The sequence below is a fragment of the Rattus norvegicus genome, chromosome 9 (assembly GCF_036323735.1).
Source record: "Rattus norvegicus strain BN/NHsdMcwi chromosome 9, GRCr8, whole genome shotgun sequence".
In the NCBI taxonomy this organism is placed as follows: domain Eukaryota; kingdom Metazoa; phylum Chordata; class Mammalia; order Rodentia; family Muridae; genus Rattus; species Rattus norvegicus.
The window spans coordinates 46,563,734-46,589,745 of NC_086027.1; the positions used below are offsets into that span (position 1 = coordinate 46,563,734).

The following is a 26,012-nucleotide window of genomic DNA, read 5'->3' on the forward strand; positions in this document are numbered from 1 at the left end:
GAATATGGACAAGTATAGCTTGACTTGAAAGCCGCATCCCTACCAGCTAGCCTTTACAATGTTGGAAGGAGCTGTGGATGCTACCAGAGAAGACAAGTAATCATTAATGCCATCCAGCTGTGAATCTTGCACACTATGCTCACTGGGGTACCAGTTGTATGAGTTATGGGATTGACCAACAACTTTATGCTTGAATCTAAGGCCTGCTCCGACCCATTCCTGGCACTGTACAAGGGGCCAACAACCTGTGACTAGAAAGGTCACTGGCTCTGGTGAGTACCTACTAAGTACGAACTACCATTCTGCTAAACGGAGCCAGCACTGACATAAGTTGCAATGACTCATTAATACACGACCAGACCAGTGCATCTCTCAACCCTCCTCAGATAAGAGTCTCCTTGCAAAAGATGGCAGTTAACAAAGAGACCCTCACCTGGTCAACCTACAGACAGTTAAGATTAGGACTGCTCAGCTCTAGAGGGGTCAACCAAATACCAAGGCTCATGGTTTTCCAGGAAAGAGGGCAGGGAAAGATTTTAGACAGCGGGGACAGATAACTTCAAGGAAAACAGTTTTCTAGATACAAGAGGACAGTTGTAAATTGAACTCAGTGATTTTAACAGCAAATACAAGACCTATGTAAGCCTGAGACAGACAAATGAAGAGAGAGGAGAGGAGAAAGGGAAGGGGAGGGGAGGGGAGTAGAAGAGAGGGGATGAGCACAAAATCCTATTCTGGGCTGAGGAACTATTTGCGATATATAGCTACTGGGAAAGGAAGAGTCCATTTTCCCTAATGGTGTGACCCCTGGCAGGTCAACCATTCTTTAAGGAACTCCTCACTCCTAAGAACAGTTGAACAATATAACCAGGATTTGAGGGGTTAAAAACAAAACAAACAAGCCAAGTTAGATGGGTAGGGAGGTGAGGGGAATCTGGGTGGAGTTGGGCTTGTGTTATGAACATACTAGATTGCTAAAAAAGAGAGACCAGAGGACAGTCAGACAAGACAGCTCAAAGTGCAGAGAAAGCGCAGGGTTGCCAGGGAAAGGAAGCAACCAGCTAACAGAGCTGTAGCTGCCCTGTTGGGGGAGGGGACAGAAGAGCATCTGAAAGATAAACAAGGAGCTTTGGGGAAAGGGGGCTGCCAGCCCCACCCACAGGACAAGACCACAGCTTTCACAAGCTCCAATCTATGTATGGGTCCCTGACACAGTGCCTCCTCCTCTAACAGGATGGGTCAGCAGTGGAGCTCTGCAGTGCCTAGCAGCTATCTGAAGAAGCAACTACTGTTTAAAACCTAAGTTTCCATGGAGACAGGAACAGCCAGACTTCATCATGAGAGAGCGAGAGAGTGTGCACCCGCTCAGCACCAGCCCTGGAGACTGACAAGTGTGTGTGGACAGACCTCTAGAGCCACCTGCCAGAGTCCAAGAACTCTGAGCTCCAGGACACTCCCCAGTGCTCACAGCTGCATTCCTCCAGCAGGGCAATGAATGAAGTGAGAAGACAGTGCTGCTGTCGCTTCCCCTAATGTGGATGCACTCAGGAGACACGTCCCCCTCCCCCCCCATCTCAGATAGACTATTAGTCTGAGTAAGAACTAGGCCTGGGGGTGGGGCTCAGGAGAATGGGAGACTGAAAAGCCAAGTGTGGCTAGTAGGGGCCCCTGGTAATGCAAAGAGAAGGTACTAGACTGAAGACAGCTGGAGACAGTGGACACTTGTGCAATTCAGACTAAGGGCCAGTGTAAGGCACAGGAGAAGGAGGAAGACAGGAGTTCTCAAGTTCACCTGACCTGCACATGCCTGCGGCCTCCAAGTTTCAAAGACCCAGCGGGAAAACACTCTGATGACTTAACAGCGCCCCAACTGGCTATCCAGTTTCCCTTTCTATACCATTAGGAGTATTTTTTCTCATACAAAAAAATTTTAGGCTTTAGTTTTTGTTCCCCTTCATACATTTAGCTAATTTTGTTTCATATTCTTTCTTTTCTTTTCTGTGCTTGCTCTAGTTTCCCGGTTTTTCGCTCATCTATATTTTTGACTTAATTTGTTCTTTAAAAAGCTTTTACATTTTAATTTTTGTTATTTTCCTTTTATTTATGAGTTTAGTTATGTTTATATATGTGTGCACATGCATGTATTTGTGTGTATAAATGTGGAGCATGTGTGCCATGGTGTGTATGGCTGTCAGGATAACACACAGGCACAAGGAAATGTGACTCCTTGGTCTCTGCTGACTACCCAAAGCCTACAGCAGGCTAGCTGGCCTAGGAGCTTGCAGGACCCTTCTGTGGCCACCCCATGTCCCCATAGGAGTGCTAGCATTAGGCTACACCATGTGACCAGCTTTTATTCGGGTGCTGAGGACTTGAACTTGGGTCTTCATCTGCAGTCCACTGTTTCCTTTATTTAATCTAACTTCTTGCTCTTTTCTTCTCTTCTTCATGTTTCTCTTTTGTCTCTTTTGTTTCCTAACTTTACTTCTGTTTCTCTCTTTCCTGCCTCTTCTTTTACCTCATCCATTTGTTATTTTCATCCTTATCCTAAGTAATTAAAAAAAAAAAGACTTATTTTTGTGTCTGAGTGCTTTGCCAGCATGTCTGTCTGTGCAGCACCCGTGTGTCTGGTGCTGGATGAGGTCAGAAGATGGTGTCAGAACTTTTGGAACTGAAGTTAGAGATGTTTGTTTGTGGTCATGTGGGTGTTAGGAACAGAACCCAGGTCCTCTGCAAAAGCAACAAGCACTCTTAGACCACTGGTCTATCTAGCCACACTCAAAATAATTTTTAACTTCAAAACCAACTCTCCATTAGTTTTTTCAAGTTTTATTAAGCAGTGGTATACAGGTGGGTTTACCTTATTTTTGGTCTATTTCTTTGTCTTTCAAGATTCAGTGTTACAGGGCTGTAGCTTTTTGCCTTCTCCTTTCTAAGTGGAAAGGAAATTGAGCTCTTGGGCAGGTTGCTCACTAAAATGATAACCAAATAAAACAGGAAGATATAGAAACAAACATGCACAAACTTCAACATGGAAAGAGAGAAACACGGCTCCTCCTGCGATCACAATTCCTCGACATAAGAATCAGAAACTGAAGTAGCTAAAATAGGTGATGGATATCTTAAAAGCAGAACCCCCGAGAAGAGCAACCACACAGCTGAATGAGGTAAGGAGACTCATCCTGGACTGAGAGAGAAAACAACAAAGATGAGAACATCAAGACTCAGAAAACCAAGACTCTGAAAACAAAATGCAGTTACTGGGAAAGAAAAGCTCAGTGACTCAGATAAAAATCGGAGTGCCAAGTGTCCCTGACAGACCTGCCCAAGCAGGAGGAGGATGTCAAGGAGGATGTCAGCGGTGAACACAAGACTGAGGAAATACCTACTACATTTAAACATCCCTAAAGGAACAAGCAAACTCAATGGTGGTGACCAGGACCTCCAGCATTTGACTAAGAGATGGGACCTAAGAATCTCTGAGGTAAAGAACTGGAGATAAGGCAGGGAGGACTTAATAGAATTATGGTCTAAAATAAAATAAAATAAAAAAATAAAACCCCAAACCAAAACCTTCCCAATTATAAAGAACTGGACCGCTGGAGGCAAGAGACCTAAAAGTCCAAGTGGACACAAGCAGAGAAGCAGCACGCAGTCAGAAGGCAAAGATACAGTGCATGCTGAAGGGAAGAACCCCATGTTTGCAAGCTCTGGCTCTGGCTTCCGCGACCCTGACTGAGAAAAGCCTGGGTCAGACACCTCAACCTGTAATGTACACAGATGCCAGCCAAGGCCATCGTGTTCTGCACAGCTCTTTTAAAAGCATGGAGATCAGGACAGACGAGGCCATCACCACAGGAGTGCTTCAGAAAGGATGTGCTGCACAGAGAGGGAAAGTAAGTCTGATGCACTGTAATCTAAAGAGAATAAATCCCATGGGGAGAACCAATGAGCAGGGGCGAATGAGGAAGAACTCCTGTGCCATGTCCAGCCTAAGTCACTCAGAAAACCCTTAATCCTAACAGGAAGCAAAGAAAACCACGTAACAATCCCTGTGATACCTCCCAACAGCAACCTTAAATGTTAGTGGTCTCAATGCATTAATAAAAGGACTCAGATGGGCTGAGTTGAAAAAAATTTGACTATATGTTGTCTCCAAGAAACAAACCTAACTGGAAGAAACTCACAGAAGTAAATTTATCACCCAAACAGAAGCTGATGTAGTTATTTTGATATGTGATAGAGTTCCAAATAAAATCTGAAGAGATAAAGAAGGTCACGACATACTATTAAAAGGTAAAATTCATCAAGAAGATACAACGATTATAAGTAACAATGTACCACATTTTGGGGCTCTTGGTTTCATAAAACAAACACTAGTGGGCAGAAAAGGTCAGTCAGGTTCTGATACAAAGAGTGGGTAACTTTCAAACCCCACTTTCTTACTTATGTATTTATTTGATGTGAACAGGTATTTTGCCTGCATGTATGTCTGTGCACTAACCTGTATGCGGTGCCCACAAAGGCCAGAAGAGGGCATTAGAAGGCCTTTGGGACTGGAGTTACAGATAGTTCTGAGTTGACATGCCACTAGGAAAGCCAGTGCTCTTAACCAGAGTCATCTCTTTAGCATTACTCCCACTCCCTGCCTCCCATTTTTAGACAGGTCATTCGAACAAGAACCAACAAAGAACCTGGAGTTACATTACACAACAGACCAAATGGACTCAACACATATCTATTTATAGAATATTATACCTAATAAACAGAAATACACATTCTTCTCAACAGCCTATGGCACTTTCCCCAAGATAGATTAGTCTCAAAGCAAGTATTAAATAGAAAGTAATCAAAACAATTTCTTTAAAAACCTTTAAATGTATTTGTTTATTTATATTAGTATGTGGTGTGTGCACACCATGGCACATGTGTGGAACTCAGAGGTCACTTGTAAGAGCTGGATCTTTCCTTCCATCATGTTGAGTCCAGGAGATTGTACTGTGCTGGGCTTCAAAATAATTCTCCACTATCTTATATGATAGTGGAATAAAAGTAGAAATCAGCTACTAGGGAAACCATGGGAGTATACAAATGACTGGACATTGAGAAACTTTCTCTTAAATGACCAATAGGTCACTGAATTAATTTTAGAGGGGATTATGCCTGGAAATTTCTTAGAATCAAAAGTGTAATTGTAACTCACCATATCCTTTGGGATACAGTCAAGGCAGTTTTATGAGGAAAGTTTACTCTGAGGACATAAATTAAATAAGAAATGGAAAGGAGGCTGAGCTGTAGCTCCAGAGGAGAAGGCATTTGCTGCCCTTGAAGTGGAGCAGGCTGCATTTCCAGCACCTATGTCATGGCCCACAACTGTTTGCAGCTCTAGTCAGTCCCAGGAGAGGCCCTCTTCTGTCCTCATGCACTAGGCATGCACACGGTGTAGACATACATGTGTGGAAACATTCACACACAAAATATAAAAATAAATAAACCTTTAAAACAATTAAAGTTCTCAAATAAACAAATTAATGCTGTACCTCAAAGTCTTGGAGAAAGATGAACAAACCAAGGCCAATGGCAGTAGATGGCAAGAAAGATGGCCGATCAGGACAGAAATAATGAGACAGAGACTAACAGAACTACACAGTTGGCCAAGAGCTGGCACTTCTTGAAAAGTAACAAGATTGATAAGCCCCTATCCAGTCTAATCAAAAGAGAGACAAGATCCTAATTAACAAAATTAGAGATGAAAAGGTAGGCTGTTACAACAGATTTGGATAAAATCCAGAGAACTATTGTATTTCATACTTTGAAACCTTTATCATTAAGACTGGAGAGACATAAATTCCTAGACGTGTACAACCTGCTAACACATAGTAAGAGGATACAGACAATTCAGATCGGTCATAAGCAATAAGACTGAGGCTTTAATAAAGATTCACCGAACACAGGGACACAGGGACAGACAAGGACTTTGTAAAAGGCTGCCAATGGCACAGGTGATAAGTCCAAGAACTGTCAAGTGACACAGAGAATGAAAGGCATACCCTACAGAAAGGGTAAAAATCTTTGCCAGTTTAAATGTCTAGCAGAGAATTAATATCTATAAAGTACTAAAAGCAAGCAAGCAAACAAACCCAATAGGACAAATCATCTAACCAATAAATGGTTAATGAACCAGATAGTCTTCTAAAAAGAAATGCAGCCAACAAATACTTGGCAGTGCGCTCAATACCTGTAGCCATTAGGAAACTGTAGATTACAACTGCTGTGAGACTGCATTTCACCCAAGTCCGAATAGTTGTTATCAGAAAAACAACAAGAAACGCTGGTGTGGACGGATGGGAAGAGACGAAGACATATATACCGTGGGAATGGAAGCGGTCACAGCTATTATGACAATCAGACTGAACTAGCATATGTGCTACTAGCAGGTATACAACTAAGGGGTACGGAACATCCTGGCTGTCCACCCCATGGGGACGGGATGACAAAACTGTAGCACATGCACAATGATGTCTTGTTCAGCTGTAAAGGAAAATGGATTTGTGACATACACAGGAAAAGGGGCGACTGGAAAGCACTCCAGCAAACAAAGTAATTCAGATGCAGAGCAACAAATACCACACTTTTGCTCAGATGTGAAAAGTCTAATTATATATGTATAAAACTGTTATAAGGAAATGATCATGGATACCCTTTCTTTATAAAAAAAAAAAAGGCATTATACAAGCCCATGCCTGTACGGTCAGTATCTAGAAGGAATGGGAAGGCTCACTCACAGTCTGGAAAATCCAACCAAGCGCACTCACAGAGCAGAGAATCTGAGCAGTCCTACATCTGACTTCCCCTTATCTTGTTTTTGATCAACAGTGACTGTTTTAAAATAAAAATCAACAATTCTATTCTACTGCTTAAGCTCTTCCGATGCCTTCCTCTTTCTGTAACATGCAGTGGCCCTCACAGCCCTCAGCTCCGTTCCTTCTGGTCACCTTTCCCAGCAGAGCCTCTGCCTGGCCTGCTGCTTGCTTCAGGACTGCCCTGTAGGTTCAGGGCTAGCTTGCTATTTAACCAGAATCACCCCAGCACTAACCCTTACCCTGTTGCTTTTCTTTTTCTCAGGTCATGTTGTCTTCTAAAGTCTCATTAAGTGTATTTACTAAGCTTGCTAAAGTTACCAACCCCCATTAGGGGTAAATATCACGAGCAGAGATCTCTTGTTCAGTGATAAATCGTGGCAATATATGTTAAATGAAAACATCTGTTACTTCTATATAGGTGGCAAAGCTGGTTTTTAAATTTATATTTCCTCCATGCTGTAAACTGTAATAGTAGTATGGGTCTGCAGTGCTATGGACGTGCAGGTGTGTGGAGAGAAAGCCAGTGCTCTAAGCGCCTCTGTTCTCCCTCCCCAGGTCATTCGTCACCATGCAGCGCCTACAGTTCACCCTGGCTCTTGTTAACAGACCAAACCCAGAGAGACCACTGCTCTTCATCAAATGGCGCACTCTCTGCTCTGATCTGCTTCTTACAGAGGAATACACTGTGTATATTATTCCGTAGCAACAGACACAGGTCCACACTAGGGCTATAGCATCTGTGCCCTTATTCCTGTGGTTACCAGCGTTTAACCTAAAATGGCATAAACAATGTTTAGGCTTCACCTAATTAAAAGTAATCACCAATGCTCACAGAGCCTTCAACCTACAAGATTATTTTAAGATTTATTTATTTATTATCTATGAATACACTGTAGCTGTCTTCAGACACACCAGAAGAGCTCATCAGATCGCATTACACATGGCTGTGAGCCATTGTGTGGTTCCTAAGAATTGCACTCAGGACCCTGGGAAAAGCAGTCAGAGCTTTTAACCACTGAGCCATCTCTCCAGACATTATTTTAAAGCATAATAAAGTAAGTGGCTTAAAATTTTTAAATTTTATCTATAGACTGAAAGTGTAACTGAAATGTAGCTATAAAAAACTTGGTCTTTTAAATGATTCTGTTTTCTATTGGTTGGTTAATATAGACATCATATTAGATAATAAAAGCCATCATGAGTTGTAAGACACACCTTTTCCCCCAAAGACATAAGAAGTGATGGGGATTCTGAGGGTGTCGAGGGGATTTAAGTCAGAGGGGATATATAGGAAGGCTGTGCTCTCCGGGACATGAGAGACTTTCATCTCCCCTCAGCGGCTCCCTGCCTCTCCACAGGCTCTGAGAAGGGAAGAGGGAAGTACAGGGAAGAAGAAGGGAAAGGCCAGCGCTGACTGTGGCCACTGTCTTAAGGCTGACTTGACGTGTCCACAGACGCACTGTGACCGTCACAGTGCTCACTGTCTAGCTCCACTTCCTGGAACTGACTGACAGCAGGACAATTTATCTTTTCAAGAATTTTCACAGAATATGTTCTTTATATGAAGTTGGTCAGCAGAAACATCTGTGGGAGGAGTATAATTTAGAGGGGTCAAGCTGGCTATGCCGAGCTTATTAAGCTGGTGCTCTACTCTGCCTCTGATAATTAAACTGTTTCCACTGTAAGAAAGCTGAGAAGTCCATAGGTACATACTTCTGACTTGTTTTGAAAACTCAACAGCCACACATGGCCTTCCACCTCCCACAATGTGGCTACCCAGTAATGGCAAGCTGGAGCTCCTTACAGGGACTGACTTCCAGCACCTCAGCTGTGCCCCACCTCCCCCACCCCACCTCACCTCCCTCATCCAGCAACATCTGTAACTCCTGCTCCAGGCTGGAGACAGCAAAAGGAACAGAGGGGAGCTGGAACACCCAGAGCAAAGCATCATGGGAATTAGTGGAGTGAGTCAACACATTATTAACAATTCATTTTTGTAAGTGTAGCATAATCAAACACTATTTTTGGGCTTTTCCCATTTTTCCTTGCCATCTAACCTAGCACACATTTGCACACTAACAGTGCCTGATAGCTCAGAAGGTTGTTTACACACACACACACACACACACACACACACACACACACACACACACACACACACACACAGGGGTGGTGGTGGCTTATAATGTGTGTACCACTTGCTATGGCCACATATGAGGCAAATGGCTGATCTCTGACCATGACTCTTTTGAGACCTACTCCTCCTTTATAATACTTGAGTCTCCCTCAGTATTGCAAGTTTGTTATTTAAGACCACTGACAGTAATAAAAACTGTGAAAATATCTTTTAGGTTAAAAAAAAAGCTCAAGGGAAATTTAAGAAATACTTTAAGGAATATTTCCCATGAGTACCACAAAGAAATTAAGCTTTAATTACCAAAAGCAGTATGTTGACTTTTAAGCCTTTTATTTAGAAAATATTTTCAAAGAGAGGGATAAAAACCCCTAACCATAGCCATTTTAACTCTAGAAGGTCAAGCTGAGTGAGGGCCTGGTCAGTGGGGATGGCATTTTGGTTCCGAAGTCAAGGACAGTGTAATTCCACGAGGACCTAATGAGTCTGGAGGCACATTTCCTCTCAGAGCCTCCGGGAAGACAGGAAGGACTGAGCCTAGGCCATCTTAACTCCACTTTCTGATGTGCTGAGCAGTCAGCTCACTGAACTAACCCGTGCCGTGTCTCCAAGTAAGCACTTGCTGAAGCCACCAAGCTTCGTTGGCTCACTGCCCAGCAGCGGAAAGCTCGCTCACAGCTGAGGACCCACCGTCTGCAGTTAACAGAGTGAGGGTGGTGGGGCGGGGTGGGCCGTGGGCGGCAGAGGCAGGCCCATCTCTGAATTCAAGGCCAGCCTGGTCTACAGAAAAAGCTACAGGATAGCCAGGGCTACACAGAGAAACCGTGTCTTGGAAAACAAACAAAAACAAAAACAGAGCCTCCCCCCACACCCCAGCTATGGGAAGGCTGGATGTTCAGAATGCTTAGGGATCCTAGCAGTTACTGTTACTTGAAAGGAAAACGTTGTGCATTTAAGGATATGAAATGGGACAAACTGACATCTAAGTTTGAAAACACTAGAAGCAGATTTTAATCATAGCAAAAATAAAGCTATTAATAAAAAATGCAGAACTTCACTGTCAAACAAAAGCAATTTTTAGTAGAGAAGCTTACCCTATTTTGAAAAAATGATGCATGGAAGTGTGATGTGGTAGCAGATATTGATACTAAAGTAATAGTTTCTTCAGAACTAGGATTATGTAAGTAGACTTTTTCCATTTTTGGCATTCCAACTGGCCTGCAAAAATAAAAAGAAAACTGTCAGAAATAATTCAAAGATACTTCTAGTTTTTAGAATAATCAGTAATTGTTTAAAAGTTGAACATATAGACAATTAAGCAAATTCATACGCAAATATGGTAAAATAGTGAACTACATGTGATCGCTAGTGTCAGTTCTGTGTTACACTGGGTTGGGAGCTGTAACTCAGGGCAGACACACAGACCAACTTAGCAGCAAGGCTGGATATAAATGCACATGTATCTTGTTGTTGGGGACTTCTGCTACTCTTGAGTAATAGAGGACATGGAGACCGAAGAAGGCTTCATTAACTTCCCTACAGCTGCGATCTGAACCTGAATCTATGACCTAATCCTATAGCTAACTGCCTCCTCTCTAGGGAACGCTGTGGAATGCATCTTCGGTGGCTTGCAGGTCCACTGTAATGCCCCCTTGGTGTCCCTTAAAGGCAATCTTAGTACGTAGTTGGACTGGCCCTGTAGCGCATCTCACTTCGTATCCTCCTAGCTTCTTCGGCATTGTGCGAGTCTCTCTTCAGAGCTGATGGTCTGTCTCACTGTCCTGTCGGTCCTATGTCCCTGTCAGGATTATCAGCACTTCAAAGATGAAGGACACAGCACGTACTTACTGCACACTGCACTATCATTCAGTGAGTGCAGTCAGGCATGTGTGGGAGCACACGTGACGCACATGCTGGCTGGCTTTGTTTCCTCTCTCTTTCAGCATTAAAATGCCCTCCAGAATCTGACGTTTTCAACTCAAAACGTACCTAGTACCTAGTGAGCTTGTCACCTGTAGACTTCCATTCGAGTGAAGCCTTCAGACTGCAGACAGCCCCAGCTCTTTGCAGAGTATCTGTTGTCCCTGTCCTCGAGACCAAACTCATCTTATAATTCGGACCCAACCTTCCCCTGCAAGGGGCTTTCCCCATGTAACCTTTCCAGGGCACACTTCCTGAAGCTTGTTTTACAAGGTAATCCAGTGTCTGTGCACAGACCCCAGAGCCTAAGCAGCTGAGCACAGCCAGAGCTGAGCTTTCCTCCATTTGTGTCAGGTGTACATCATGACGCTTCATCCTACCTTCTCTTCAGTTCAGCTGTCTGCCTAATTTATTATTTGGGAAATTTATGAACCACAGAACATTGTGATAATTTCACCAGTTTAAGAGAATGAATTAAGGCTTTAAGTTTCTTTAAAGATGGTAACTTGTATTAGGACACACAGGCTAGTTAGTCTTGCTCCTCCCAACTAATGTCTGTGTCCAAAATGATGATACAATTTAAAAACTAAAGAGAGGTAAATCACAAAGATCGAATTGTGGAGAACAACTGACCATTGGGTGCCCAGCTCCAACAGACACATCCAGACAACACAACCAACCCCTACAATGAAGGCTCAGTGAATATCACGGAAGAGGGGTTGGACCAGGACACCTGCTGGATAGACCGTCTTTTATGTATGTACGAAGTGGATGAACTCTCAACAGTATGGTTGCCTAAACACAGCAATGACCAGACTACATCAACTGCCGTGCCTACATAAATGGGGAAGCCCCACCCCTAGGAAGGGTTACAGCAACTAATGGGTACCAGGAGGACAGTCACTTTTCTCTATGGATGGAACCTTTGAGACACTACCAATTCCAAATGGTCAGTCCTAACCACATACACACGAGCAGAACTAAACGAACTCTGCAGGTTATACTTGTACATACATGTGATTTATATATATGTATATATAGTATTATATATATAATCAATTGGATGTTAAAACTAGAGAATTGATGGAGGAACAACAGTTGGAAGGGAGAGACAAGTGGAAATGGTCTAAATACACTACTCATGTATGAAATACAAAAATAATTCCAAGAAACACTGAAAAACAAATGAATAAACTCAACTAAGAACTCTTTGGAGGAACAGAGGGAATGAGGCTGTCTGAACAGGCAGACAGGAGAGAGTGAGGAGCCAGGGGAAAAAGGGGGGCAGCTGGACTACAAATCAGACTGTGGATGGGAAGGCAGCCTAAAGCAGAGAACAACTCCTCAAACAAGTGCAGAAGGGTTATGGTTTCCAACTCTCCTCTCAGGTCTTCAGAGATCTGGGTCTGTGCGGTACAATCTAGGAAGGCAGTCCTGCAGTCCACAGTCTGGTCTAAGCACCGACTCAGGTGCCAACAATGTGGGTCAGCCAAATGCTGGGTCACCATAAACTAACAAGAGACCCCGGGCAGGCCCGACCTGTCCTTACTGTGCAGCACCCATAATATACATGCAAAGGGGGCAACACGCAAAGGGGACGACACACTCAGTGTGCTGACGACAGCAGCTGGTGCTCTTCAGAGCACCAGACTTCCCTTCACTAACATTTTACTTGTATGTTTGGTCAGTCAGCCACGGAGCTCTCATGAAACATGCTTTGCAAATATTTTCTCATTGTGTGGGTCATGTTCTTTACTTGATGGTTATCAATTAGAGCATAAACTATTTTTAACTTTTATGCAACTCAAGCTATAAATTTTGCCTCCTGTTAATTGTGCACCTGGATTTCTACCTCTTAAACACATACAAAAATGCTTTCTTCCAACCGCTTACAGCTCAGCTCCATTACATTCATATTTAGCAGCCCGGTATCCTTAGCTCTATCATGCTTATAGCCCTCCATTAGGTTCATATTCAGTCACACGATAACTCTGGCTCTACGTTGCATTCTTTGGCATGGGGTAAGGTAGGGATTGAAATTCATTTTTTTACACATGGATATAAAGTGGTCCCAGCACCATTACTACCAAGACTATTCTTTTCCTATTAAATTGTCTTGGCATCACTGTGAAAATCAACTGTCAATAAATCTATTTCTACAATCTAAGTTCTTTTGCACGTATCTATGTATCTGTCCTATGGGTGTATGTTTGAATCATCACTGCTTTGTAGAAAGCCTTTGAAAATGAAGGGCTTTCTACTAAAATGGCTCAGCACATGAAGGCATCAGGGGCCAAGTCTGACAACTTGAATTCAATCCCCAAAACACACATGGTAAAAGCAAGACCCTCAAGTTGTCCCCTGACATCCACGTGTGGCCCCATACGAGTAAAATAAAAATAAAAATTAATAAAAAAAAATAAAAATTTAAAGTTTTTGATATTGGAAAGTGGGCTTCCTTCAACTTTAGTTTAAGGGTGTTTTGGATCAGATGGTTTGGGATCCTTTATATGTCTGTGAATTTTAAGATAAGGTTATCAATTTTACACAAAAGGACAGATGAAATTCTGATGAAGGACATATTCAATCTGCCATCTTAATTCTTGCATCCAACACACTAAGGAATGAGATGTCTGTTTACTTAGTGTTTAATTTCTCTTGTCATGGTTCTTAGGTTTTTTGTATGTCTTACTGTTCCTGTCAAAAGTTTGCGTTTAGGAGTTCTGTTCCCTTCGATGCTATTGTAAATGGACTTTGCCCATCCCCCACCCGGCTTTTGGCCAGGGTCTTTACTTAGTGCAGACCTCAGCCTCGAACTCATGCTCCCACCTCAGTGTTGAGCGACAGGCACCTGTTACCACTTCTGGCTGAAACTGTTTCTCTCTTTAAAAAAAAGATTATTCACTGCTTCTGGACAAAAATATAGTTATTTTTGTATGTTGAACTTTATTGAGCTTGCTACTTCTAGTAGCCTTAATATATTATATTTAGAGTGGGTATCAGGTCTATGGAGTAGGGAACACTTCCAAGTGGAGATGCTGGCTTCTTTTTCCATCTGCGTGCCAACAGCTTATTTTTCCCCTTCCTTATTGCCTGAATCAGAAGAATAAGATACAGAATGATTCCTATGGAAGCATACTGCATACCTCTCTTACATTCATGCATGATCTTATGGACCCCCTACCTACTGCTGAGGTCTGTGGGCACGTAGTGGAGGACTTCTGAGCCTATATATAGAAGGATGCTTCTGTGAAGTGTGTATTTATTTCCCAACAGAATCTTTGGCTTGGAGTCAGGGTGACACACCATACAGACCACACGAGAAGGGCCCTGTTTCTGTTGTTTGTGCCCCAGCCTGCTTTCAGGAAGCTGTCTTGACTGATTCATGCTGTTTGGCTTTTTCATACATGTACTCAAAATTCTTGTGTTTTTATTTTTGACTCTATTCAGACTTTCTACTTATTTACTTATCTTTGTAAGTAGAACAAGAGAGAAATAAACACATTCCTTGTATCTTGAAAGATACGCAGCACCACATATACTTTCTCTTAAAAATCCCGTTGTCCCTGTACAACTCAGAAAGACTGCAGGCTAAGTGGCTCTTGTCAGTTCCCCTGTGCTTCTGCTCTTGTCTGACTGTGGCACAAGCAGTCTCATCTAAGAGAAAGAGACGGTGAAGATGGACAGGCACTTCACAGTCTCCTTCAAACAGGGCTGTGGATGGCCTGCTACACAAGGGATCAGCAGACAAGTGTGGAGGTCCGAGTCTGGGAGTGACCAGGAGTGACTCACAATCGGCTGGGCCTGCCTCTTCTTGAGGCACTGAGGAGGAAATGTCCTGAACCGCCCTGAGTAGAGATAGGTCCTTGGGGAGAGAAGGGTTCTGGGAGCAGGAGTGATGAGGATAGACAAGATGGTGGGAGGCACCAGCAGGCTGCTACAGCTGTGCATATTCACACAATGCAGAGGCTTCCATTGTAGGAAGGGCCTTCCCCGCCCAGCCTGCCCTTTCCTCTCTTGGTCCAGAGTTCCCTGCATCACCTCTCCTTCTCTATGCTGCATTACTACCACAAGCTCACTAGTTAAAGGTAACACCCATTCATTACCATAGGACTTTTTTAAGACTGGCTGGTTTATCTGCTCAAAGTGTTACAAGGCTTTCTGCAAATTCTTCCGCAGGCTGGGTTCTTGTGCTGAACTCAAAAGTCCTCAGCTAAATGCTTTTAGTTGGTTGGTCGGACTCATGCTACTCTAAGCCTCTTGCCATACAGACCCTCTACTTCCAAAACCAGCAAAAAGAAACCTTGCTCCAAGTTCCTCTCCTACTTCAAATGTCCAACATTTCTGCTCCTCATTCTAAAGTCAGCCTTCGAAGGCTTTGGGACTAGGTCCAGTCCACACAGATAGCTCTCCATTTTAGGGGTCATAGGATTTAGAACCTTGGTTACTGTCTCATCTGGATTAGTGCTTGTAAAGCCAGGAGGTGTGTATATGTGTATTAGAACCTGGGAATTCTCCCAATCATCTGACAGTTCTGTCTACCACAAGCAGCATGTGTGATCTGCCTGGCTAGACAAGTTGAATTTAAAAATAAAGTTAAACAACTATCCAGTCCCTTGCCAGTGCTGGTCCTGTTTGTTTCCATTACTGGCTGCTCCAAACAGAGGAGTCAGAGAACAGTGGAAGAGTTATGGATGAACATAGACAGAGCAGTCGACATCTCTGTTCTCTGTGCTGCAAGACCGTACTGCCCAGATTCTAGACTGTCAGGACTCTAGAGGAGTCCAAGGTTCCAAAGAATTGGGAGGAGCTGGGAGAGTACGCTGCAATCCTGTGGCTGTGCCAGGGGTGCGTTTCCTCTATCATAGTGAGAAGATCCTGCAACTGCAGGAAACAGCTGCAGAAATGGTTTCCCAAATGCCCCTGGACAAAACTTCTGAATGAAAAAACAGCGTTCTGTTGAGCAGCCTCGGGCAGGAAGCTGGGCCAAATCAACATCAGCACTTTGTACAGCTCAGTCACCGCAAAGTCCCACGGCTCTCACAAACTGGTGTCATGAAAGCCAGCATGGAAGAATTAGAAGTGAAGGCCACAAGACACTAAACAACTCTTGGGAAAGGAGCCCCTTAATTTCCTTAGAATACCAGAAGGTGACGAGGGACAAAGACACACACTTCACATGCTGACTTCAAACTGAAGATTTGAAGCCAATTTTTCTGGACCTAATAATTATACAAACCAAAGAATTCAGTGAACCAAATTTCTACCCCAAACGTCCTTTACTGTTTGCAAAAAAATGTCTCGGGGTTGGGGATTTAGCTCAGTGGTAGAGTGTTTGCCTAGCAAGCTTCAAGGCCCCGGGTTCGGTCCCCAGCTCCAGAAAAAAAAAAAAATGTCTCAAAGATGTTGTTATGGAAACAGAAAACACTTTACTAAGTGGCATAAATAATTTGGGGGAGGGAAGAAAGGGAGGTCAGAAGTACCCAAATTATGGCAGAGTGTTATTTGGAAACTGGGCAGGAGAAGGGGAGAGGAGGAAACAGAAATTAAACATTGAAGATAAGGCTGATTTTTAAAAAAGCCAAGAAAACCCTATTTGGGCCTAGAGATGTGGTTAAGAGCCCGTGTTGCTTTCGCAGAGGACTTGGGTCCAGTTCCCAGCACCTAAACCCTTCAACAGGGCTCACAATCGGCATGGCCTGGAGGCCCAATGCCTTCTTCTGACCTCTCCAGGGACCAGTCACACATGTGGTATAAAGACATAGACAGGCAGAGAGGCACAAAAATAAGTTTTAAACGTCCCATTTCTTTAGAATGGTATTTTTTATATTCATTCATTCCATTCATTCATTCATCTATTTTGTGCACCTGAGCTGTGAAATGAGCATTATTAACCAAGGTGACCACAGAGGTGAGGACAGTTAGTGCCTGGTTCCCTGGAGAGCAGCCAGGAAGGCCTCCTTACAGCCCTAAGGGGCCTGAGACTGGAGAACACCGTGGGTAGCGAATAAATTCCACTTCTGGTGTTATACTGCTAGCAGTTCTCAAGCCTCAATCCCAACACACAGTTTGGTGTCATTACATCTGAGCAGGGGGTAGAAAGACCCTATGTTCCCTTGTGGTTATGGCCACCATTGCAGCCTCTACCACCCTCATTGGAAACCCAATAAAATTCAAGCTGCAGTCACTAAAAGTTGTACTCTGGCCCTAGATCTCTTAGCTATGCAGGCCTAGCCTCTCTATAAGTCTGGGTAGCAGGGGCAGGCACAGCCCTGGCCAGCCAGACATTAGAGGTCAGCTATGAACATTAATGGATTAATTCTAAGCACATTTAAGGGATCCCAGGCTGGTCCAAGGTGGAGAGTATGCTGAGTGTTTGCAAAGTTCCAGCTTCAAATTCAATACCAGAAAGCAAATTAAAAAGCACACAAAATAAAGAAAAAGGGAGGCTGTGTCACTTAGGCGCATGTCTTAGTTTAGGTTTCTACCGTTGTGATGAAACACGAGAGCAGCCTGGGGAGGAACGGGTTTACTTGGCTTCTCCTTCCACCTCATAGTTCATCATCAAAGGAAGTCAGGACACAGTTAGGAGCCCCATCTGTATGGCAGACATTTCACATCCTCTGAGGGTAAGTCTGTGTGACAGCATCAGCCCTGATAGTCAACCTGATTTTAAGTATTGATCCATCCCACCTCTGTGTAGCTGGTAAGATACCATGGACACCGGGGAGGCAGTTTCTACCTGTGCAGGGCAAGCTGTAAAGGTTGTTTTGCACAATAGGGCTGAACCCTACTGACTGGTTGTTAGGAATGAGAAGCCAAGGGTCTAAGATGGTCTTCAATAGGAACCGCTGTCCACTGTGTGATTTCCATCTCGATGAAACCCTGACAAACTAGGAATAGCATTACATCCACTGATACGCACTTCTTACACAGCTGCTTCAGGGACTGGACAATGACTCCACCTGGGGTGACCACCACTCTATGCTAAGATGTTTTAGACTAGAGAGAAAGAAAGCTACAGAAGGCAGGGTGGAAGCAGTCAGCAGGGAAACTGTTGGTTGGGAGAGGAGAGGACACAGGAGTCCTGGCAGCCTCAGATAACGTGGACCTGCCTGTCTGTGATGGCAGCTGAATCAGTCTGTTTTTGCCTTACGAAGTCTCAGTCAGTGTTCTCTCATTTACAGTCAATTACAACACTGATTGAAGCAAGAAGCGCTGTGGGCAATCTATTCTAAATGCCAATTTTCTTATTCTGTAAATATATGGAAAAGATAGCTAAAAATACGACTGAATCATGGTGCCTGCTACTTGCAGACAACTTACAAAACTACAAGGGCCTGGGAAGAGGGCTGGCTGGCTCAGTGGGTTGGGCATTTGCTGTTCAAGCATGAGGACCCGAGTGTGAATCCCAGCATCCACATAAAACCTGGGTGTACATAGTGCAAGCATTAAAGAGGCAGAGACAGAAAGGACCCTGAGGTCATTTGGCCAGCCGTCTGGCCAGAATCCTTGGTCTAAAATATAGGGTGGGAGAACTCTCAAAACTTACATGGAAAGAGAGAATCAGACCCCCACAAGTTGTTCTTTGACCTCTACACACACACACACACACACACACACACACACACACACACACACACACACACACACGCAGCTGCTATCCCTGTTTAGTATACGATTATCATTTCTTTTCTTTTCTTTCTATGTGTAAGAAACACTGCTTTGGGGGTGCCTGGAGAAATGGCTCAATGGTTAAGAGCATTTACTGCTTCCAGAAGACTAGAATTTGGTTTCTAGCAACTATGCCAGATGGCTCACAAGTACCTTAACTCTAGCTCCAGGGATCTTGTCTCTGAATTCCATGGGCACCTGCACTCATTTACATGTGCATGTACACACACACATACACAGACACACACACACACAACCTTTAAAAAACAAAAAGAGAGACTATTTTCAAGGTATGTAGAACATACCCAGAGTTAGAAAGATTGAACTGACTTCAGGAAACAGTCTGCAGCTTTCTACATATGTGGAATGAGAAATGAAATTAGTATTTATCATAAGACAACAGGAACCATTAAAGGACTTTTTTTGAGTGAGAATAATAAAGTGATCAAATTTATAAACATTTTAACTATATGTATTACCCCCTTTCCCATGTGTGTGCATATATGTGTGTGTATGTGTGCATGCTGTACGTAAGCATGAGTGCAGAGGTCAGAGGACAACTTTTGGGGGTCTCTTCTCTCCTCCCGCCATGTGGAAACAGAAATTGAACTTAGGCCATCGGACATGGCAGTAGATGCTTTTACCCATCTCCCTGGCCTCATGATCAAATTTAACATCAGAATTTGTTGACAACATGGATCATACATAAGCAGTAAATGCCATGTATGTAGCAAGTCTTAGTTTTCAAATAACCAGGGCCTGAGTCAACAGAAGGAGCAGAGCAATGAGGATCATAGGAAAACACACATAAATTTGGTACAAACCTTTCTCTTGATGGACAGCAGAGGTGTGAGGGCTCTAAGGGAGAGGAAGTGAGTGAGGAGTAGGGATATCAGACTGGAAATCACAGGCTTGTGCCAGAGGTCTGGAGAGACAAGCCTGCTCCCGGCAGGCTCCAGATAGGGTGAATATGTAGGTGTGTGCTCACAAGGCTACCCGCAGACAGCAGAAGGGGCACGAGGAAAAGGGCCTCATGCTCCACACAGTACCAAGGACACAAAACTGGTGTCCTAACTAAAGGCCCCAGCCAGTACAGCCACTGGGGCTTGTCAGCTCAGCATGGCAGCTCTTCCATTTTTCTGCTGTGAGACACAACATTCTGCCTCTCTCCTGCCAAGCACTGCTCACTGGTAACAGGATGGTTGCCACAACCCCTGCCACCAATTCTACACCTAGCCTGGAAGAGGGGTACTTCTATACACTGAACAGCATGGAGGGGAAAAACCCTCCCCCAGAACTCCCTTACACCCAACCTCATACTCCTAGCCAGCCTAGGTCAGATCTACAGTAAACTGACCCTAAATGACCCTAATGGAAATGTTATCAGCAACTTAAACAGAATCTGCTCTCCAGCCGGGGATGTGCTCACTTTGCCTAAGGGTTGAACAACTGAAAACGGAACTTGTGTTAACAAAAGCAAACAAAAGTGGGGCAGGGCGGGGTGGGGGTGGAGCTGCTGGGTTAGGGTAGGGAGGTGTCCTCAGGTAGCAGGCAGGAAGCTCATAGCAGCTTTCCACAGGGGCGCTCTGATCTCAGGCTTCCTACTTAGCATCCACTTAGGAAAAGTAGGAATGTTTGGAAGCAGGAAGAAAACAGATCAGTGCAAGAATTCTGATTAACCAACAATGTCTATGTTTCTAAGAGTGGAGAAAAAAACCAACTCAGAGAGAATGTGGACTAGTGACTAGCTACTTCCAGAAGTCACTAAGGAATGACTTTCTACAGTGAAAACGCCTCTGCTCTTGTCATGAAGCTATTTTTGTCTCGTGAGAACCTGGGCTCTATACTGCCAAACAAAGTGTTTTATGCAAAAGAGTGTCCATTTTTAGAGAGAGGAATACTAAATTTAGGAATCTTGATATCGATATCCATACAATGGATGGATGCTAACACCCAGGCAGGTCTAATTACAGTCCCCAGGATTCCTTTCTAGTGTGTTTGTCATTTGTGAGAGCTCTCAAGACTACAGACACTTCTGAGAGAAGGAAGCCAGCAGCTATGCTGTAGCAAACATACTTTCCTAAGCTATTGAAATACTAATGTGGGCGCTGCTGGGAGAGACCCTGCAGATGTAATTAAATTCCCTGTCAGCTGCCTCAGTCACAGGGAAGCTCACTCTAAGGAAGCCCTTTCCCTAAATGGATAGTTTAGGCTCTTTTCTCAAACCAACTGGACTTTCAACAGCACTCCCCTGCTCAGGTCTTCTGCTGCCTACCTGGAAAGATGCTCTACATGCCTCACAGTTCCAGCTAGTCAGCATCCTCCTCAATGTGTGCTTAACCAGTTCCCACAACCACATAAGTCAAACCTTATATGTCCCCGCCCCACAGAGCTAAACATATAGGCACACTTGTTTAAGATTCCCAGCAAGTTCTGGTTTTCCTAATAACCTCCACTATGTATGTATGTTTCCCCATCTGCCCACAAAGACCTACCTTCTGTAACCCCGGTTCTATCTTTATGAGATAAAACACACTCTGTTTAATGTGTTTACAGTGGGTGCTGTATGTTTTAAAGGAAAAACAATGTGTTAGGTAATTTAAGAAAATGTAACAAAATGATATACACTCAGGGAATTACAACCACTAGTCATGTCTTTCTCACTGTTCCAGTGCCAAAAACTCTGAACATAGAAGTCAGCTCATTCTGGTTCTAGGGGGCTCCTCTATGTGGTTGGAAGACGGTGACTTCTTGCTGTACACTCACCTGATAGGTGCGTGTCCCTATCAGGGGAAAGTAGGTGCAGAGACCCTACTTTCCCACACCATCACACTCTAGATGAGGAGCCTTCCGCTTGTGGAGAGCTGGAGGGCACAGACATCCGACTATAGAGAACTCCTCTGCCTTTGGAGCATGCAGACAGGTCTCTGCTCTTGGGGGATCAGTGCCTTTCCTGTGCTTCTGAGAATAGTTCTCCTCGCTGTGTCACCTGCCTTGCCTGTGCTCAGTTGGAGCTCCTCTGGCCTCCCACCATGTTCAGGAAGCTTATGAGGTTTCTCTTAGCTCATGGGTTTTCAGCTTCTCTATGACCTGGGCCAGCCTCAGTAAGCACACCCATAGCTTCCTTTCCAGTCAGGATGACTTTACTATCTCGTCAGCCGCCTCTAGTTCTCTACATCAAGTCCTTCTCTAGACATAAGGACATTGAAGGTTAAAGTTGATGTTCTTTACTTTAGGTCCTTTAACTGAAACTCTCTGGGGGGGTGGGTGTCACACTATATGTGATACACCTGTTTTAGTACTGACTGCAAACAAAATATGCAGCCATTAAAATCAGCAAATGAATTCAACAAATATATCCTTATAATTTGATGCTAATACCACATAAAATATTAAGAAACAGAAAAGGTCCGCAATATATTAAGTTTAAAAGTAAGTTAAAGGAGAGTTTATAAAATGTGGTTGTGTTTTTGTGATCCAATAGTATAAATGCACAGAAGGCCATGAAAGACACGGTTCAAATACAGAGGTTCTGAGAGGTCAGACTGTGGTAGCTCTTCACGCTCGCCCTCACAGGTGTTTTGTTTGTGAGTTTATTACAGTGACTACATACCACTCCGCACAGTAAACAAACTCCCAGCTTTATGAAGGCGATTACCAACCTTCTCAAGCTCCCAGAGATCAACAGATGAACTTTAAAGGAGGAATCTATAAAGTGTCACGACCTACTACATGCAGACTACTCTGGTTTTTGTGACAGGGCTCAGTTTGGTTTTGAACTTTTGATCCTGCTTCAGCCTCCTAAGGACTCTCATGTGCACCTGTGTGTTTTAGGGAAAAGGAAGCAGGAGAGGCCATTCTTCCCGAAGAAATACCTCAGTCAAAAAGCAGAGACACTAACAACCCCCAACATACTAAAGTCGCCCTTTCGGAATCTTGCTGAACTTCATGCCAATTTCTACTGTTTTGGAGGTGGGACATTAATCAGACCTGAGCGGCAAATAATTAGGACATGAATTTTTAGTTTCAGTTCAGGTATTTTTCTATAACTGAAGGATTTTTGGTTTTTTTTGTTGTTGTTGTTGTTGTTTAAATCTTGAAATGAAATTCACAAAACACCCTCAATAGAGAGAGAAATGAAAGGCCTGGTCAGTGTAGCTCCGCTGTCCTCGAGTGAGGAACCGAGGTCAGAACCCAGTACCAATGCAAAAGGCCAGGGTAATGGCTCACCTCTGTGATGTCACTGCTGGGCAGGACCCCAGGAGCTCGCTGGCCAGCCAGTCAGGTCAATTCCTCCTGTCTAGAAGTAATGCTAGAAAACACCAGTGCTGACCTCTCACGGTCATCTCTAGCCACACATAGGAACACACACACACACACACACACACACACACACACACACACACACACACCCCTAAACCCAATGGAGAAAACACAACTAGATGAAACTTTTGAAGTGTCTCAAGAGCAGTCACTGATGATGACTGCAGCCTTGGTGCTGTGCATTCCTCTTCATTCTCACGTCCCCACCTCAGAACAGCACTGAGATTATCTACAGCCGCAGGGTAGTTCAGCAATCTAGCTTAAGAACACACTCAAAGGTAATTTTACTAGGGAAAGAACAGCCCTTATTCTAAAAAATTAACCATACTGATAAACACTAAATGCATGCCCCTTTATGCTAAATATTTTTTGTTTAAAAGAAGGTCGTAGGGGTTGGGGATTTAGCTCAGTGGTAGAGCGCTTGCCTAGCAAGCGCAAGGCCCTGGGTTCGGTCCCCAGCTCCGAAGAAAAAAGAAAAAAAGAAGGTCGTGATGTATTTTGTAATTGAGTTAAGAACTTGGTGCTTCTTGCAATCTTAGCACTCACTTGTCTTAGTGCATTTTGTGCTGTTCTAACAGACCGCTTAATTCATAAACAGTAGAAATTCTGGGCCTGTGAGAGACACACACACACACACACACACACTCACACTATACAGTGGTAACATTATGGATTAGCACATGCACAAGGCCCTAGGTGTGAATAAGGGCTGGAGAGATAGCTGATTAAGAGCATTTCCTCTTTCTGAGGTCCTGAGTTCAGTTCCCTGCACCCACATCAGGTGGCTCACAGTCAACTCTAACTCCCTCCAGGGGATCTGATGCACTCTTTGTGACTGCATGAGCATATGGCATAGACACACACAGATGTGCACACAAATTTAAAAATATGTATGTATTTATGTGTGTATACATAGAAATAAACTTACTTCCTTTTAGTTCTGAGAGGCTGGGGGTTGGTTCATAATGAAGGTGTTGGTCAAGGTCTTCCTGACATGTCCTAATACTGCGTGCAGCAGGTATCTCGTGGGAGTGGTGAGTAGCCCGAGCCAGCAGAATAACTCACAAAGGGTGAGCCCTCGCTGCTTCACTACCTCTGGAAGAGCCTCCCTCCTCCTGAGGTTTACTGTCCTAACAGTACTTCCTATCTGAATGTTATGGTCTTTAAAACTAAATACCACAGAAGTATTTTAGTTATGCCATGGCTGATTCTAAAGATAAATTTGTACAGTCTGCCCACACCTGAGTAAGCCACATTACCAAACACATGCACTCACAGACCAAACCCTAGACCATGAGCTCCCTCACTTAAGCCACAGCTTGCTCTTGATCCTTTGAAAATTCTTCTGTGCCAGGTGACGATATAGGATGCTCTCACACACTGCAACTGAATCCAATAGGGCGAACACTTGTATTTCCTTGAGTACCTGAGATGTATGAAACCAGAGTTCCTAAGCAGGAGCTGACTGGCTCAGACAGATCTGTGGCATTGGCTGTGAGCTTTCACAGAGTTGGTAGCCATATTACTGGTGACGAGCTGACACATGCACTTTAAGAGCATCATATCATGCAAAGTGTCAAGAAGAGTGACTTTAAATGCTGGAGACAAAGTGCTTATGAGATGAGGCTTCAAGGTGAATGCCACTTCTCATGCTAGAGTCCTCTGAACCAGAGTGTAGCATGTAGGCAACGTTCAGACTTTTTTAGTTTATCAGTATACAGTTTTCTAGCTTCCAAGGGCTTCCACATCATTTGCTTCGTTAAAACTTGAGCACACACTTGCGTAGCTTCCCCACACAGCAAACACCGCAAAGGGCAGGAGAAAGGTAAGCAAAACCGTGCTGTATCTCCAAATTACTTACTGCTCATGGAAATCCAGCATGGGTGGTTCGAATCGTATGGGCCTGCAATTACCCCGGTACAGAGAAATGCTGGAAAGAAAAAGGGAAAGTGTGAGAAGCAGCTCTTTCTAATTCTGTAAATCACAGTCCGATGCTTGATTTCTGTCACAAGAAAGCATTTTAAGAGAACAGGAATCTGGGATGAGGTGACATTTCAGTTGGTAAAGTATAAGGGTATGAGCTAGATGTAAAACCCACATTAAAAACAAAACAAACAAAAATCTCTGGGTATAGTCGAAAGCCTCAAGGCAGCAGTGCCAACAGATCCTCAAGACTCTCTAGCTAGTAAGTTATCCTAACTACTTTCTGACCAATGAGAGCCAGTCTGAAAAACAAGATGGATAGTTCTCAGGTACATACAACAGCCAAGGCTGCCCTCTGGCCTCTAAGGCACGCACAAGAGCAACCTGCACACACACACACACACACACACACACACACACACACACACACACATTATAGAACCTAATGCTCGACTGGGAACGTGCAGTACACTCCGTTACGTTAGGAGAAAACAGTGAGTGTCTTAATAAACAAGCTAATGTACAGACATCTACAATCCTGAGAACCTACGACTTCAGCACTCAGAATGTAGAGGTAGGAGGCTTCTGCCTTTGAATCCAGCCTCTGTTATCCAGCAAAATCCTATTTCAAACAAAACAAACGAGGAAAAACAAACCACTGAGGAAGGAAGAAAGGAAAAACTGGGCATATTTTTATACAGAAAGGTCTGTGAAAGCAGAAATTTCTCAATAGATTCATGAAATTTACTTGATTGATGATATCATTGGTAACAATATAGATTAACATGTTTTCTTAATTTTTTGACATAGTATGATAAGTTGTAAATACAATTACACAAATTTGATACAAGATGGAGATAAAAATTACAATCACATTCAAACTGAGTGGCAAAGGTCTAAACATAAAGAATGTGGGTCTAGAACTTTCAAAGAACTGAAGCACAGAATCAAGACTTTATTGCACGGATGCTCTAGCCTAAATATTCAAGTACCATCTCTACTTGACTTGCTATTAGGACTTTGCACGGCAAGCCTCGGCCATGCTGAGCCGACATGTGAAGTATCAAAGGTGCTTACATGTCTACATCTTATACTCAGATACCATGAAGTTAGAAATGCAGGCAGCCAGTAAAGTAACTTTCAAAATGAGTTCTGGTATTTTTGTTTGAAGAAAT

At 43.6% G+C, this 26,012-nt stretch overlaps 1 protein-coding gene across 4 annotated transcripts in view; it reads right to left on the minus strand.

The window, feature by feature from the left end:
* The window catches only part of Tmem131 (transmembrane protein 131), a 146,297-nt gene that overhangs the window by 51,406 nt on the left and 68,879 nt on the right, over positions 1 to 26,012 (minus strand). For all 4 annotated transcript variants that reach the window (XM_006244855.5, NM_001427652.1, XM_006244858.5 and 1 more), the window contains 2 exons: positions 24,776 to 24,844; positions 10,092 to 10,215 (listed from right to left, as the gene is read on the minus strand). In XM_006244855.5, the coding sequence (XP_006244917.1) occupies positions 10,092 to 10,215; positions 24,776 to 24,844 (193 nt within the window). The remainder of the gene's footprint in view (positions 1 to 10,091; positions 10,216 to 24,775; positions 24,845 to 26,012) is intronic.